Raw genomic sequence first — 15,198 nt, forward strand, 5'->3', positions numbered from 1 at the left:
CTGGTATGCAAAAACCCACAAGCTACATGTTTTCACACCTAGCGTTCTGAAAATTACTTTGTTACTCAAAAAATGGAATGATAGTGGACTTGGTCCCCGCTCCCTCCCTCCTTCCTCTTTCCTCCCTCCCCCTCCTCCCTCCTCCTTCCCTCTCTCTTCCTCTCCTCCCTTCTCCTCCCTCTTCTACCCCCCCTCCCCTTTCCTCCTTTTGATTTTTCCAGACAGGTTTTCTTTGTGTAGCCCTACCTGGAACTCACTCTGTAGACCATACTGGCCTTGAACTCATAGAGATCCAACTGCCTCTGTCTCCTGAGTGCTGGGATTAAAGCTGTATATTAATAGGCCTTGCTAGCCAGTGATTTTTAATATACATGTTTGTATGTGAGATGTGTTCTTTTGTTCAGATAAGGCCTCATACTACAGCATACCACTCTTAGCTTTAGGAGGCTGTCTGCTTATGGCTTCTTAGCTGACAGTTTCAGTGCTGTCTTTGCCATTGGTTACCTGTCAAGTTCCTCTCCCAGTGGTCTCAGGCATTGGCCACAGCACTTCATGTGTATAAAGTTTATTTATTAATTAGGTGTCTGATAATTTTCCTTAGGTTTTAGAAGACTGAGTTTAGACATCCAGTCTCCTCCAAACATTGGTCTCCGCCGGAGCGGGCAGGTTGAAGGAGTTCGTCAAATGCATCAGAATGCTCCCCGAAGTCAGATTGCCACAGAGCGAGACCTGCAGGCTTGGAAGCGGAGAGTGGTTGTGCCAGAGGCACCACCAGGCATATTCAGGTCTGTAGAACGATGCATTCTTTACTGTTATGAGAATGTTTTAATGTAGTTATCTACACAACTTGTGTTCCATATACATTAATGGGGAATAACCATTTAGGTATATTTCAGTAATGGATTAGCACGTATTTTAATTGTGGAGATGTAAAGGGAAACCTTCCCGCCAGCCTGGTTCCAGAGCCGCATCAGTCCCAAATAAACACACAGGAGGCTGTATTAATTATGAAGCTGTTGGCCTTGCTTATTTCTTACTGGCTAGCTTACTGGCTTCCTACCCCATGGCGTTACATCTTGACTTTGTTTCTCCTGTGTTTCCCTTACCCAGAGTCCTCCTGGATTCCTAGTCCCACCTATCTTGGTTCCCTGTTGGTCAACAGTGGTTTATTGACATATACATAGGACTTCTCCCATCATGGAGAGAATTCAGTTTAATTTCCCAGCATTGCTATGTAGTGAACTCTGTTGTTATAGTTTTGTTTGATCTTTGAATACCCCTTCAGTGTTATTTAGAAATAAAAAGACAGTGCTTAGATGATTTAGCATGTGTTCTGTAAGTCAAGTGTTATCTTCTCTACCGCATCTTTAGACATGAACAGTTCTTCCACCTAATCAAAGGTGTGTTCAGTTGAACTTGCCAGCTGTCTCAAATGTTGTACATATTCTTTTTTGTAAATTATGTTGTAAGGCACATATAACATCTAATCTGTTTTTATTATGTCAGCACCTATTGATGTGTTGTGGCTAGATTCATTGATTAGGTGATAATGTGATCAGGGTCTCTTCATTTACTGTGTAATGGGTACTTGTAAAGGAGGTTTCCTCTTAACATTCTTGATGATGCAGTTGTAACGTAGGTCTGTAAAAAACTGCACAGATCCTTAATTCTTTTTCTTTACCTTTAAAAGAATTTATTGTCTTTCTCCTTTAATTCAGATTTTTAAGGAATACAAAACAGCACTAGCTGTTTTTCTAGAGGGACCTGGGTTAGATTCCCAGCACTCTCATGATGGTTTACAACCACCTGCATATCTATTTCCAGGTGATCAGATGTGGTACACGTGGATAAATATAGGCAAAACACTCATACCCATTAAAAAAAAAGTTAAGCCTTCCTTCTACCATTTGTTTTAAGTTTTCCTTAGAAATCAGTTTTGTCCGTTGTAAGTTGTTACATAGGCAGCATGGTTAAGACACTAGCCTTTCTTACATTTAGACATTAAAAACATCAAGTCAATTGTTTCAGCAGTGTTCAAATTAGAATCGAGTCTTTTCAACAGAGAAGACAAATGCTATTGCAGACTGACTACTGTTGTATTTAGTGTGGCTAGGGATCACTGAGCTTTTGTTTGTTGGCATGAGCTTTTGAGGGGATGTTCTTCCCAGCCTCCAAGTGATGGAGAGAGGCACTGTGCCTAGCTATGTGATTCTTCTAAGTTTAATCGTTTCATATGTCCTTTAGTGGTTTATGAACTGAACGATAATTTTTGTTTTGTTTTTTTTCAAAACAGGGTTTCTCTGTAGCTTTAGAGGCTGTCCTGGAACTCGGATCAGTAGACCAGGCTGGCCTCGAACTCACAGAGATCCGCCTGCTTTTGCCTCCTGAGTGCTGGGATTAAAGGCATGCCCTCCATCCCTCGGTGGGGAACTGAATGGTTTTTAGAGCTGTAGTGATTGACTATTTATATCAGTCCAAGAGCCTCTGTCACCACATACTTAATTTTGTAGGCGGTTGGAAGATTTTCGCATCGAAAGAGGTGAAGAGGAGAGAAACCTATATGTGATAGGGAGGAAAAAGAAGTCTTTCCAGCTCTCACAAAAGGTACCCTGCTTCTCCTGTGAAAAATTAACATTCAGTGTTATTTCTAAAAGGTCTGTGGTTGGTTGTGTAAAGCCAACATAGAACTGTTAATTCTTAATACACGGTTCTGTAGCATTAAAGGATGAATCCCTGTTGATAATGTCTAAAGACAGACAGTACACCAAGATCTCTTCCTGTTTTCCCATCTGCTGTTTGCTTTCTTTGTGAGGTAGCCAACCGTCATAGCTTGTATAGCTGCCTTGTAGGTCTGTGTGCTCTTGAAGTCCCAATTATGCACTGTCTTAGATGTTGAAATGGCTTGTGCCCCTCTAAAGCTTGATTGCTGGAATTTTTTTTTTTCTCTTTTTGATTGGGGGTGTGGGAACGTGAACTCTGTCTTAAAAAGCTGTTTAACCAAGGGTTACCTTAAACTTCTGACAACTTTTTTTTTTTTTCTGTGTGTGTGTGTTTGCCTGTGGAGATTAAAAGGTTTTGATCACCTGGACCACCTGCAGTTCAGGTGGTGGTCCCATGCTGGCGTGGGTGCTGGGGGAGTCAAGCTGTCTTCCTTTGGAAGATCAGGGCATGTTTATAACCACTGAGCCAGCTCTTCAGCCTAGAGTTTCTTATGCTCTTGCCTCCATTGCCTGTACCACAGCTCTTCATATTTATGATGCAAACATTAGAAATACTTGTTACTGCTTAAAGATTGTTTCTGTAACTGTTAGATAATGAGATTGTGATAAGTTTAGGGTTGAGTAGTGATTCTAATATATACATATATATACGTTTTATGCATATGTATGTAATGTATATATTTTAAGCTTCAGGGTTTTAGTTTTTGTTATTTTTTTATCACTGTGTTGCCAAAGATACCATGAGCTTCTAACCTTCTTCCCCCTGTCTCTTGAGTGCTGGCAATACACAGGCATGTGCAAGCACCCCAGGTCTATGGGATGCTGGGGATTGAACCTTATTGAGGGTTGGGCTTGCTAAGTCTGCTTTTACCAGTTTATTTACATCCTGTTCATTTTGGCTTTATGTCATTCATGGTGACCTACAAGGTAGTATGAAAAAGGTGAGTGTCTTTTTAAAGCACTTGAAGGAACTAAAAGTGAAAAATAACTTGGATTAAATAATCTTTGTCTCCTCTTCAAAACCATTCATAGTTAACTTCATACATTTTGTTGATAATGCTCATATTTCTTTGTTTTAGTCAAATTCAGTGGTTTTGGTGTCCCAGTCAAGACAACGGACTTGTAGACGTAAATATGCAAATTATGGTAGAAGAAATACTGGCCGGTGTGAATTGTCTTCTGGAAATGAATCTTCAGGTTCTATTAGACATGTGAGTACAAGGACTTTATGAAGATTGTCATACACATGGATTTGTCTAACTCTTGCATGGCCACGTGTTTTTTTTTTTTTTTTTTTTTTTTTTTGGTTTTTGGTTTTTCGAGACAGGGTTTCTCTGTATTGTTTTGGAGGCTGTCCTGGAACTCTCTCTGTAGACCAGGCTGACCTTGAACTCACAGAGATCCGCCTGCCTCTGCCTCCCGAGTGCTGGGATTAAAGGCGTGCGCCACCAACATCTGCACACATGTTCTTATGTTCTGGTGTTAGTAGTGATTGAATATAGGCAGAATAGTAGGTCAACTCGCAGCACTTGTGAAACCTTTTGATCTTTAGGAGGGTCTTTCTAGATAGATCTTACTGGCAGGCCTTGCATTGAGAGTTCTGTCTCGCACATGATTGGCAGTCCTGTGCCAACAGAGTCTGCTGAGTTTGTCTTAATTCTGTTACTTTTTCTTTTTTCTGTGAATACTATTAAGCCAGGTAGTGAGGTACATGCTTTTAATCTCAGCACTCGGGAGGTGGAGGCCGGCAGAACTCTGAATTGGAGGCGAGCCTGGTTGGTCTACAGAGGTAGTTCTAAGATAAGTAGGGCTGTTACACAGAGAAACCCTATCTTGACCCTCCCTCTCACTATTTTTACATTATTTATTTTGTGTGTAGATGGAGGTGTAAGCATGCCATGGTGTGTTGTAGAAGTCAGACACCTATAAAAGATAGTCCTCTGCTTACAACACGTGAGCTCTGGGGTCCAACTCAGGTCATCAAGCCTGGCAGCCAGGCGAGCCTTTGTCCCTGAGCCTTTTCACCCATCTTGAATTAATTATCATTATTCCCCCCCCCCCAATAGTTCAAGACAGGGTTTCTCTGTGTAGTTCTGACTGTCCTTTTGTAGCATGCTCTGACACATTCTCATGCTTTCTCCTAGCTTGATAGATAGCTCATTTGTTTTACTATAGTTCCGTATCCCATTGTCTGAAGGTGTTGTCTTGGTGTTGGAGTTTTGACAATTATGCATGCAGACTGTGAGCATCTCTGTGTAAGTTGTTGGGAACTTTTTTAAGCAGTTACCTCAGGAGCGTCTCTGAAAACCAGGGATTATGTGAAGAGTCTGTTGAGCTGTGCAACAGATTGACAGTCTCAAAGTGGCTACACTCGTTTGCATTCTCTTTAGCAACAAAGGAGCATACCTGTTGGTTCACGTCCTTGTCGAGATGTGTCACCGTCTTCATATTCAGTAGGATTCTAGTCAGAATCCCAGTAAGTTACTTTTGTAGATAGTGGCAAACTTCTTTTTGTTTTTTGTTTTTTTTAAGTAAATTATATGGAGAGAAGAAAAACACAGGACAGCTGACATACAATTGCTGAGGAGCGTGGTTAAAGGACTGATAGAGGCTGTTATAGTGTAGTTATTGGGAAGAACAGTCAAAAGTCAGGGAAACAACATGTTCTCAAACATATCATTGCCAGCTGATGTCCATGAGAGATAGCTCAGTGCTTGAGTGAGTTCTCATGGGCATACGCACTCACAAAATCTCTCTGCAGCTGTCTTTTCTCATGCATCCCAACCTGCATCTGGTGGTGCAGGTCTGTATTTTGACCCTTAAGGCTGAGACCCTGTCTGTAGGGAGGAGGGAAAAACAGCTTAAAATGAGTCACAAACTAAGTGTAAATATAAGAGTTCAAAATTTGGAGAAGCTGAAGATGAAATATAGGTGTCTTTGCCGGGAATATTATTATACATGCAGTCTTCAAATTGGTAACTTCAACTAAATTGAAATTTCATAATTGTTCCCAAAAAGATAACTGTTATATTATGAGAAAAAGACGAAACCACACAGTGGGAAAAATACTTGAGAAAAACTTTCATTCAATGTTGTTCTTTTGCTCCAGTGCTAGGATAAAGCTTGAAGGGGGTCCTTCGTGGGGAACCATGGCAGGTTCAATGGCTGTCCAGGGTGACCGAGGCGGGGGGGGAGAGGGAACACACCAGGCAGATAGCTTGAGTGAGAAGTTTTTTAGAAAGGGGAGAAAAGAGGTGGAGACGCAGAGAGGGAGGACAGAAGAGAGGAGGGAGACAGGAGCAGAAAGAGAAGAGAGCGGAGAGAGAGAAGGGCCCGAAAGAGCAGAAAGAGAGCAAGAGAGTGATAAGTGGGCAGGGATCTGTCTTTTAAACAGGTCCTTTGCATGGAACCCTAGGCTGACCAGAGTACTGCCTGAATGCATTCTGCCCGGTGACAGGCAGGACAGTATAATGCAGGAATCCTTACATTCTATGTAAGTAAAGAGCTGTTGAAATGGAGTAGTAAGAAAAATAATTCTTTTTCAAAGTGGGAAAACATCTAAGTCACTTCATTAGTAAGGATATATACTAGGAAGTTGCAGTATGGAAAGCTACTGACCATTTCATCTTAAGGGTTGAAAGCAAACAACTGTCAGATAGATATACCATGTACACCTCAAAACAGCTGGAGTGCAAAGCAGAGCCCAGATCACAGTCCATCATTTCCCTGACTGTGGTCACTGTCACCCTCACAAATCCTCTTTGGAAAATACCTTGATTGAAAAAAAAAAAAGTAAGGATTTGGCAGCCAGGCCCCTGGGGCTGGAGAGATGGCTCAGTGGTTAAAAGCGCTGACTGCTCTTCCACAGGACTCAAGGGTCAGTTCCCATCACCCACCTGGCAGCTGACAATTGTTTGTAACTCCAGTTCCAGGGGATCAATCACCCATGGCAAAACACCAATGCACATAAAGTAAAAATAAATAGAAGCCAGTCCTGGAGATGCACACCTGTGATTCCACGAGTGTCAGGAATTCAAAGCTGTTCACTGCTACATAGTGAGTTTAGAGGCCAACCTGAACTATGAGACCTCCTCTCAAAAAGCCCTTCATTGTTTAGTAAAAATGGCTTGTTTTACGTTTTATCAAGTTTTACATTTCTACTAATGGTTGAAGTTTCTTGGGTGTCCTGGTCTTGTTGGGATGGGTGACTCAGCACTTGGACCAGGGCTTGTGGCATCAGAATACCCTTTCCCTTCACAATCCAGGAGACGTCCTGTGACCCGAGTGGAGGCTCTTGTTCTTCAGGGGACGATGAGTGGAGAAGCGATAGAAGAAGTGAGAGTGACAGCGAGAGTTCAAGGTATGGGCTCCTGTCATCCTCTGAAAGAGTGCAGTCATTGCCCTGGGGCCAGCAAGTTTGCAGCCCAAAGAAAACGGGAGACTGGCCCTGGTCTGTGTGGGATGCCCTGGAATGCTTTCTCCCATGTGCTTAGTGATGCATATTGAAGACACTAACTTAATCTTAGGCTCTCATAGTGCTTTCATCTACACAAACTCTTTAGCCATGCCCAGAAGTTTCCCCATGTCCATAGTGCATAGATCATCTGGCCTCTGTTGTCTTTTTCTGTGGTGTTCTCTACCTCATTTCTTGTCCTTTGCTCTGCTGTGACTGGGATGTTGGTAGTGTCCCAGAGCACAAGTCATGCATTATTCCTTTAAGAATTTTCTGTGTTTGTGATCTTCCCTGGGTTGGGGGATTTTCTTTGAATTGTGGAGCACCCAAGACATAAAAATACTAATTATAGCTGGCCAGTGGTGGCGCACTCCTTTCAGCACCAGGGAGGCAGAGGCAGATGGATGGATCTCTGTGAGTTCGAGGCCAGCCTGCTCTACAAACCCAGTTCCAGGACAACCAGGGCTGTTAAATAAAGAAACCCTGTCTTGGAGAAAAGCAAAAACTGATTGCATTGTGAAGCTCTTGAGAGATGCAGCGGAGCTCGCATTTGTCCCGTGCTGTGTCGTGAAGCTTCTGTTACAGGCTACTTTACTTGGATTTTCCTAACTCGCAGTGTAGCTATTGTTGACCCTTTGCTGCACTTCTAGCCTGTCAAGAGAGGCTTGGTCAGCTTCTTGGAAGAGTCCGTCACTTTCTCTTCAGGGTCGAGTTGCTTCCCTTGGGCTCACTTGATGATGTCTCCATGAGTGGTCTGTGATGCAAGGTGGAGTTTGTGAATTGGAACCCACCAGCCTCTTGGAGGTGCTGGGACTCTTCAGGTTCTCTGTAATGTTTTCAGTGACTATGCTTAGCTTTCTGGGAGGGAAGTTATCACTTGGCTGTAGACTTGACTTTCATCAGCTCTCATTTAGAGGGTACTTAATAAAAGAAAAGGGCTGGGGATGTAGCTCTGATGGTACAGTAATTGCCTGTCATGAACAAGGCCATGAGTTAAATCCCTCGTGCCACAAAACATAAAAAGTTCCTTTGGGAGTTAGCCTGAGTTGTCTGTTAAAACTTTCCATGTGCTAACCTTCTTCCCATTGTTGGTGAATCGATCTTCCTTCCTTCCTACTTATTTTATGTGTATGAATGTTTTGCCTGAATGTATGCCTGTGCACATGTATGTGTCTATAGCCTAAAGAGGTCAGAAGATGGCATTAGGTCCCCTGGAACCGAAGTCCCTGGCAGTTGTGAGCCACCATGTAGGTTCTGGGAATTGAACCCTGGTCCTGGAAAAGCATCCGAAGGAGCCATCTTTGTAGCCCTAGTGAAGATTTGTTTCTCTGTCTTTGCTGTGCTCTGTGGTCTATTGGTCTTTGCTGGCACTGTGAGCAGGGTGTTCAAGGTAAACCTAGGCTCTTCATTTCCCTCCATGCTTACTCCCTCACTTCATCAGGGCTCTGCTGTGAGCTTGCTGTTAGTACTCACATTCTTTTTGGTTTTTCGAGACAGAGTTTCTCTGTATGGTTTTTTGGAGCCTGTACTGGAACTCTTAATACTCACATTCTTACAACATCCTGTTTTTGCAGTGACTCTTCCTCTCGATACTCTGATTGGACAGCTGACACAGGAATCAACTTGCAGCCTCCTTTAAGGATGTCTTGTCGCCGTCGAGTAACCCGATTCTGCAGTAGTTCAGAGGACGAAATGTCTGCGGAGAACACATCTCCTCCAAAAAGAAGGAGGAAAAGAAAGAAAGAAAGCAAACCTAAAAGGGAGGTAAGAAAAATAGACCTTTAAAAACATGCATGCCTCTGCTTTTATGCAGTGTTGTCTTCTACATCAAGGGTTTTTTTCTTCCTTTTTTTCCTGTTTTTTGTTTGTTTGCATTTCTTTTTCTGTATTTTTCTTTTCTCTTGGTGCTGGGATTGAACCCAGGCCCTCAAACCTCACACCAGGGTAAACTCTGCACTGGTCTTCAGTGACACATGTAATGATGCATTAGGTACCCTGACTTTGCAGAGTTGCCCTGCTTGTTAAACCTTATTATAGCCATTAAAACACTTCTCTATTGCTTCCCTGCTGTAGCCTGGCTCGTTCAACTTTTCTTGAGTTTTATTTTTGTAAAAAAAAAATCGTTTTTAAGGTTTTCCTTTTATAATTGTTGATGTCTTGGGGTCTGTTGAAAAGGAGTAAAGAGAAAGGTGTTGGAAGAAGTAAGGTCCCGCTGTTATGAGTAGTATCACTGTAGTTTTAGAACTTAACCCAACTTTGCTACCAGGAATAAATTTGAGGGGGGTTTGCATATTTCGCCTGCCTCTTGTTTGTTCGGTGTTTTTTGTTTTCTCAAGACAGTTTCTCTGTGTAGCCTGGCTGTCCTGGAACTAGCTCTGTAGAGCAGGCTGGTCTGGAACTCAAAGATCGCCTGCTGCCTCTGGGATTAGAGGTGTGTGCCACCTGCTATGATAATGCACATGGGGGACCTGGTCGGATTCTATTGTGGGCAAGATTGACCTAGGCGGAGGGACAAACACCAGGCAGATAGATCTTAATGAGAAGTTTTCTTCTGGGGTGGGGGGGGGAGGAGAAGAGACACAGAGATAGAGGCCAGAAGAGAAGAGGGAGACAGGAAAAGTCCTATCTGCCCCATGGGAACAGGGGGGGAAAGAGAGCATAAGTGGGTGGGGTCTCTCTCTTAAAGGGGTCCTTTGCACCTCTATGGAACCCTGGACTGACCAGGGCACTGCCTGCGTGCATTCTGCCAGGTGACAGGGTCAGGTCAGCATAATGCCTGAATCCTTACACCACCACCACTTGGTTCTTGCCATTTTAATGAGTATTTCTCATTTCTTATTTTGGTGGGTCAGGAATGTAGTTTTCTTCTGAAACACAGGAATCCCATTTTGGGATTCATAAAACCTATTTCAAAATTCTTAAAACACAAAAGGTGATTCCTAATTATTGTTACCAGGCTGTTCAAACTCAGAGTGGAGTCTTGAGTAGAATGGTTCGTGCCTAGGAGACGATTGAATGGGGCAGAGGCATGAGGGAGTCCTAGGCTGTGCCTTATAGTTTGAGGTTTTTCTGTCTGGTCTGGTTCCACCCAACCAGTTTCTCTCCTGCCCACCGGGTCCCTGCAACCTTTTATGAAAGTATAAGGCTTAATATTAAAGTGTAATTGTTCCGCCAATGGCTCGGACCCATTACTGGTTAGCTCTTATAAATTTATCCATTTCTAGTCATCTCTGTATTGCCACCAGGCTGTGGCTTGTCAGTAATGCTCTAGCATGTTACTCCTTTGGCGGACAATGGCGTCTCTGACTGACTGTCTTCTTTCTGTTTGAATTTCCTGCCTAGCTGTATTCTGCATGGTCATTGGTTAAAACAGTTTTATTCATCAACCAATAAAAGCAGCGCATTCACAGCATATGAAGGACATCTCACACTAGTGCCTAGAAGACATTGAGTGTGACATAAGGGCCCGGAGGATGAGGGTGTCCTAGGCTAGGTTTAGGTCGCTCCGCAGTGACTTTAGAAGCTATAGGTAAGTGGAGGATTAGAGCCAGGCACATTTCATAATTTTTCTAAAAGCAATGTATTCTTGTGTATTGAACCAAACAAAATTGACTCTGAATAGTGAAGCATTTATTTGCCAGTTAAATAGCATTTGTTGCCCTTTCTACCAAGCTTCGTTGTCTTCTCTTGGTAGAGTTTGCGAAGGATGACTCCACCAGAGCTTGCAAATACAGAACATTTATATGAGTTTCACCCTCCTGTTTGGATAACCGACACTACACTTCGCAAGTCTCCTTTTGTTCCTCAGATGGGTGATGAGGTGAGAACAGAAACCTTCAAGAGTGCGTATGAAAACAAAACTCTTGCTGCTCAGTGGCTTTTCCTAGTAAAAACACTTTCCCTCTACAGGTGATCTACTTTCGCCAGGGCCATGAAGCATACATTGAAGCTGTCAGAAGAAATAACATTTATGAACTAAACCCTAATAAGGAACCATGGAGGAAAATGGATCTCAGGGTAGGTCAGTTAGAGTCTAGTGCATCGTTAGAGTAGACTGTTAAAGCAAAAGACATGTATGATTCAGTGGGTGAGAGAGCCATGCTTGAGGGCCAGAGTTCAGTCCCTATGTTCCACATGGTTGAATGAGAGAACCTACTCCTATACGTGTGGCTTTGATCTTTACACACAAACAAAGTGCACACAAAACAAAACATGCAAAAAGAAAATGAAATTGAAAGTACAAGTCAATAAATTGTCAGATTATTAACTGGTTACCTTGTGCTGATCCTGAACCACCTAACTTGCAGTGAGTGCACTGCTCATTGTGTGAGGTGTGCGTCTGTCCTCTGGGGAGTGGGAATGACGATGGCAGTCAATGGCAAATTACACTTACATGTTTGGAATCCCAGGTTAGGAGCTGGCTTGTCTAGCAGTAGTACATAGAGAATTGCAGTAGTGATAAATTGACTTCAAAAAAGAAAAGAAAATTTCTAAATGTCTGTTACAGGATCAAGAGTTGGTCAAAATAGTTGGAATAAGATATGAGGTTGGACCACCTACCCTTTGTTGCCTCAAACTAGCATGTATAGATCCAGCAACTGGCAGACTTACAGATAAATCTTTCTCCATTAGGTATGTATTATATTTCTGGGGAATTACTTACATCTTGCTGATTAGTAGGCCTTCCCTTTTAGCTGCATCATGCATGTCAAGCACTCTGGTTAGGTCTGCCAGGCAGCAGCAGGCAGGGGGTCTGCTACTGGGGTGGTTTTCACAATGCTCACACAGGTAGAGGGTTAGAGCCCATGCAGGACATTGGTCACATGGGAGTGTTCGATGTGCTGATTCAAGTTGTGCTGTTTGGAGACTCACTAAAGCTGGAACTCACCATTCGGGTGCTGGCCAGCCAGCAACTCCTAGGAGCCTGCCTGTCTCTGCCTTCATAGTGTTAGGGTTATGGCTTATATGTGGACACTGGCAATCAGTCCTTACTGGACGCTCCTTTGCTGACTGAGCCATCTCTATCCCCCTGTCTTCTGTAAATGTGGGTAGACAGGCCTGGGTGTACACTGGTCAGCGAGTCCAGCCTGCTGGGCGAGCTGTAGATCAGTAGCAGAGCCTGTTGAAGAATAGATGGGTGACATTTGGGGATGACACTCAGGCTCGACCTCTGCACTCCACCCTTATGTGTGCACGTGCACATAAGAGTTTGAAACAACAAAATGCCTGTGTCTTGAATATTTTTGCTTTCCACTGTGGCAATCTTTTTCTTTTAGGTACCACGATATGCCAGATGTTATCGATTTTCTTGTGTTGCGTCAATTTTATGATGAAGCAAGACAGAGAAACTGGCAGCCTTGTAAGTGTCCTTACTGAATTGTATGTAGTCCTAAAAACTATTGATTTGCTCTTGGATGTATCACTTTTAATTACTGTTTATACAAACAAATACTTTCTAGAAGCATAAGTGACCTTTAAATATATTGTCTTAGTACTTGTGCTAATTGGTACCTATTCCATGTAGACATTTTAGCCATGCAATATTGCTTATGGTGTGCATGTTTGGAAATCGCTGTTTTGTTATTCATTATTGTTGTTGTTGTTATTATTTTAGAGTCAGAGTTTTACTGTGGAGCTCTGGCTGGCCTAGAACTCACAGAAATCTACTTGCCTTGCTTCTGCTTCGTGAGTGCTGTGATTAAATGCACACGACACCACACTTGACTGTGTATATTTATCTTCATTGTAGTACTCGGATAAGTTATGCTTTTATATGAATTAAAACAAAAGTTCTCAACCTGTAGGTTACGACCTCTTTGGGGCCAGATGACCCTTTCACAGACATTGCACATTAAATATTTAACATTATGCTTCATTCCCCACTGCAGGGTTTCTGTGTGTAGCCTTGGTTGTCTTGGAACTCTATCAGTAGACAAGGTTGGCCTTGAACCCACCTGCCTCTGCCTCTCAAGTGCAGCCACATTACAGTTCTTAACAATAGCAAAATTATAGTTGGCAAGTAACAATGAAAATCACTTTATGGGTTGGAGGGTACTACAAAATGAGAAACTATTAAAGGGTCAAATCATTAGGAAGGTTGAGAACCACTTGTTTAAAACAGTCTGATGGTTTAAAAAATAATTACAGGGCTGGGCATTGGTGATAGATGTCCTTAATCCCACTATTCTGGAGACAGAGGCAAGTGGACATCTTGAGGACACTGGTCTTCAAGAAGTAGACAGTCTGGAAAGATGGCCCAGCCACTAAGGATACTTGTGCAATTCCCAGCACCCGCCCATGAGCTAGCTCATGACTGCCTGTGCCTCTGATCCAAGGGCACCTGTGTGCGTGTTGTTTGAGTGTGGTGTTCCCCTCTCACCACTCTGTTTAAAAAACATCTTAAAAACAAAAATAGAAGCATTTGGATCAGCAAGATGGCTGAGTGGGTAAAGATGCTTTCCTGTATCCCAGCCTGACAGCTGGAGTGTAGTCCCTGGGATGAATCAACATGGTACATGAGAGAGTGACTCCTGGAATTGTGCTCTGACACCCCCTTCCCCCCAAACAGTAGTAATGAGAATTTAGGAAGCTTTCAAAACTTATAATTTGTTTTCCTTTGTAATTTAGTATATGGAGGAAGTTGATTGATCTCATTTTTACACTGAACCTTATCTTACATTAAGATTTTTACATTATTTATTTTTAAAAAGTTAGTTTTCGAGACAGGGTCTCACTGTGGTCCTGGCTGGCCAGGAATATTGTGGACCAGGCTGACTTTGAACTCACAGAGGGGTCTTTGTTGTTTGGGAAATGCTGTGTTAGTTTTCTGTATGTAGAGCTCATAGATGAATTGGATGCTATTCATTGAAGTCAAGTCAGATTTTGCTGTTGTAGGATACATTTACATCATTTAAATCTTGATAGTCTAGAAGCATTACTGCAAGTTAAAACTTTAATATTTAGTCATTGTGTGTGTGGGGAGATAGGAGTGGATGCTTAGCTAGGCCACAGAGATGGAGTCCAGACCGTTTCTTTCCTTGGACAGATTTGTAGAGGAACCCACTGTGAAAGCCCTTCACAAAGGTCTTCCTGTTGAATTATTGTAAGATAGTAGGATTGGTTAGAGGCTATGTAGTTCTTTTAAATAATAAATTTTTAATGCTTGTATTTTCAGACCTGATTTTTAATTCTGTCTTTTAAAATTTATTTTGTGTATTTAAGAGTGTATGTGGTTGGAACATACCGTGTGGCTCATGTGAAGGTCAGGACTTGGAAGTCTGTGCTCTTCCTTCTGTCACCAGGGTCCTGGGTCACTGAACTTAGGCAGTGCCTTTGTCCATTAACCCATCCCTCTGGCTCCAGAGCCTCTTGATCATGTGTTTTTTGTTTTTTTTTTAAGGACTTAGAACACACTTTTTTTTATGTTGTGTTTTGTAGTGACAGCTGAAACCATAAGATTCATCATAGCTGCTATAATCTTTGTGCAATTCTTTTAATATTTCATAACACTTGTTGAGTATTTTAGTGCTATGCACACAGTAAAGAATGTCAGCTTCCCTTTCCTCAAATGTTGGTTGAACACAGGGCCCTTAACACCCACTCTGATATACCATAGCCCTGAGGATTTTGGATTTTCTTAAACTTTGTGCTTGGTTTCTCTTTTTTGTATATTATGGTATTTCATAGGTAATGCTAGCAAATGCATGCCTCACACTTATCATTTCTCTTCTAGGTGACAGATTTCGATCTATTATTGATGATGCTTGGTGGTTTGGAACTGTGTTGAGTCAAGAGCCGTATCAACCACAGTACCCTGACAGTCACTTCCAGTGTTACGTCGTTAGGTTTGTATATAGAGAAAAGTTTTTTCTGTTCCAGATTTCATGTGACCAACATGCTTTTGGGCCACTGTATTTTACACCATTGAGCCAGAATGTCTCTGAACCTGAAACATACCTGTTGTTTGCTGTTGTCTGATACTCTTGACAGCTCAGCATTGATACTGTTTGATTAATTATATTTAGA

General features: G+C 42.4%; 1 protein-coding gene across 2 annotated transcripts in view; it reads left to right on the forward strand.

Moving 5' to 3' along the window:
- Brwd1 (bromodomain and WD repeat domain containing 1) overlaps positions 1 to 15,198 on the forward strand; it is a 78,842-nt gene that overhangs the window by 29,216 nt on the left and 34,428 nt on the right. For both annotated transcript variants that reach the window (XM_005073790.4, XM_021229418.2), the window contains exons 19-28: positions 602 to 785; positions 2,511 to 2,604; positions 3,800 to 3,931; positions 6,986 to 7,080; positions 8,748 to 8,937; positions 10,868 to 10,993; positions 11,083 to 11,190; positions 11,681 to 11,805; positions 12,450 to 12,532; positions 14,906 to 15,017. In XM_005073790.4, the coding sequence (XP_005073847.2) occupies positions 602 to 785; positions 2,511 to 2,604; positions 3,800 to 3,931; positions 6,986 to 7,080; positions 8,748 to 8,937; positions 10,868 to 10,993; positions 11,083 to 11,190; positions 11,681 to 11,805; positions 12,450 to 12,532; positions 14,906 to 15,017 (1,249 nt within the window). The remainder of the gene's footprint in view (positions 1 to 601; positions 786 to 2,510; positions 2,605 to 3,799; positions 3,932 to 6,985; positions 7,081 to 8,747; positions 8,938 to 10,867; positions 10,994 to 11,082; positions 11,191 to 11,680; positions 11,806 to 12,449; positions 12,533 to 14,905; positions 15,018 to 15,198) is intronic.

The sequence above is a fragment of the Mesocricetus auratus genome, unplaced genomic scaffold, assembly GCF_017639785.1.
Source record: "Mesocricetus auratus isolate SY011 unplaced genomic scaffold, BCM_Maur_2.0 Super-Scaffold_100008, whole genome shotgun sequence".
NCBI lineage: Eukaryota > Metazoa > Chordata > Mammalia > Rodentia > Cricetidae > Mesocricetus > Mesocricetus auratus.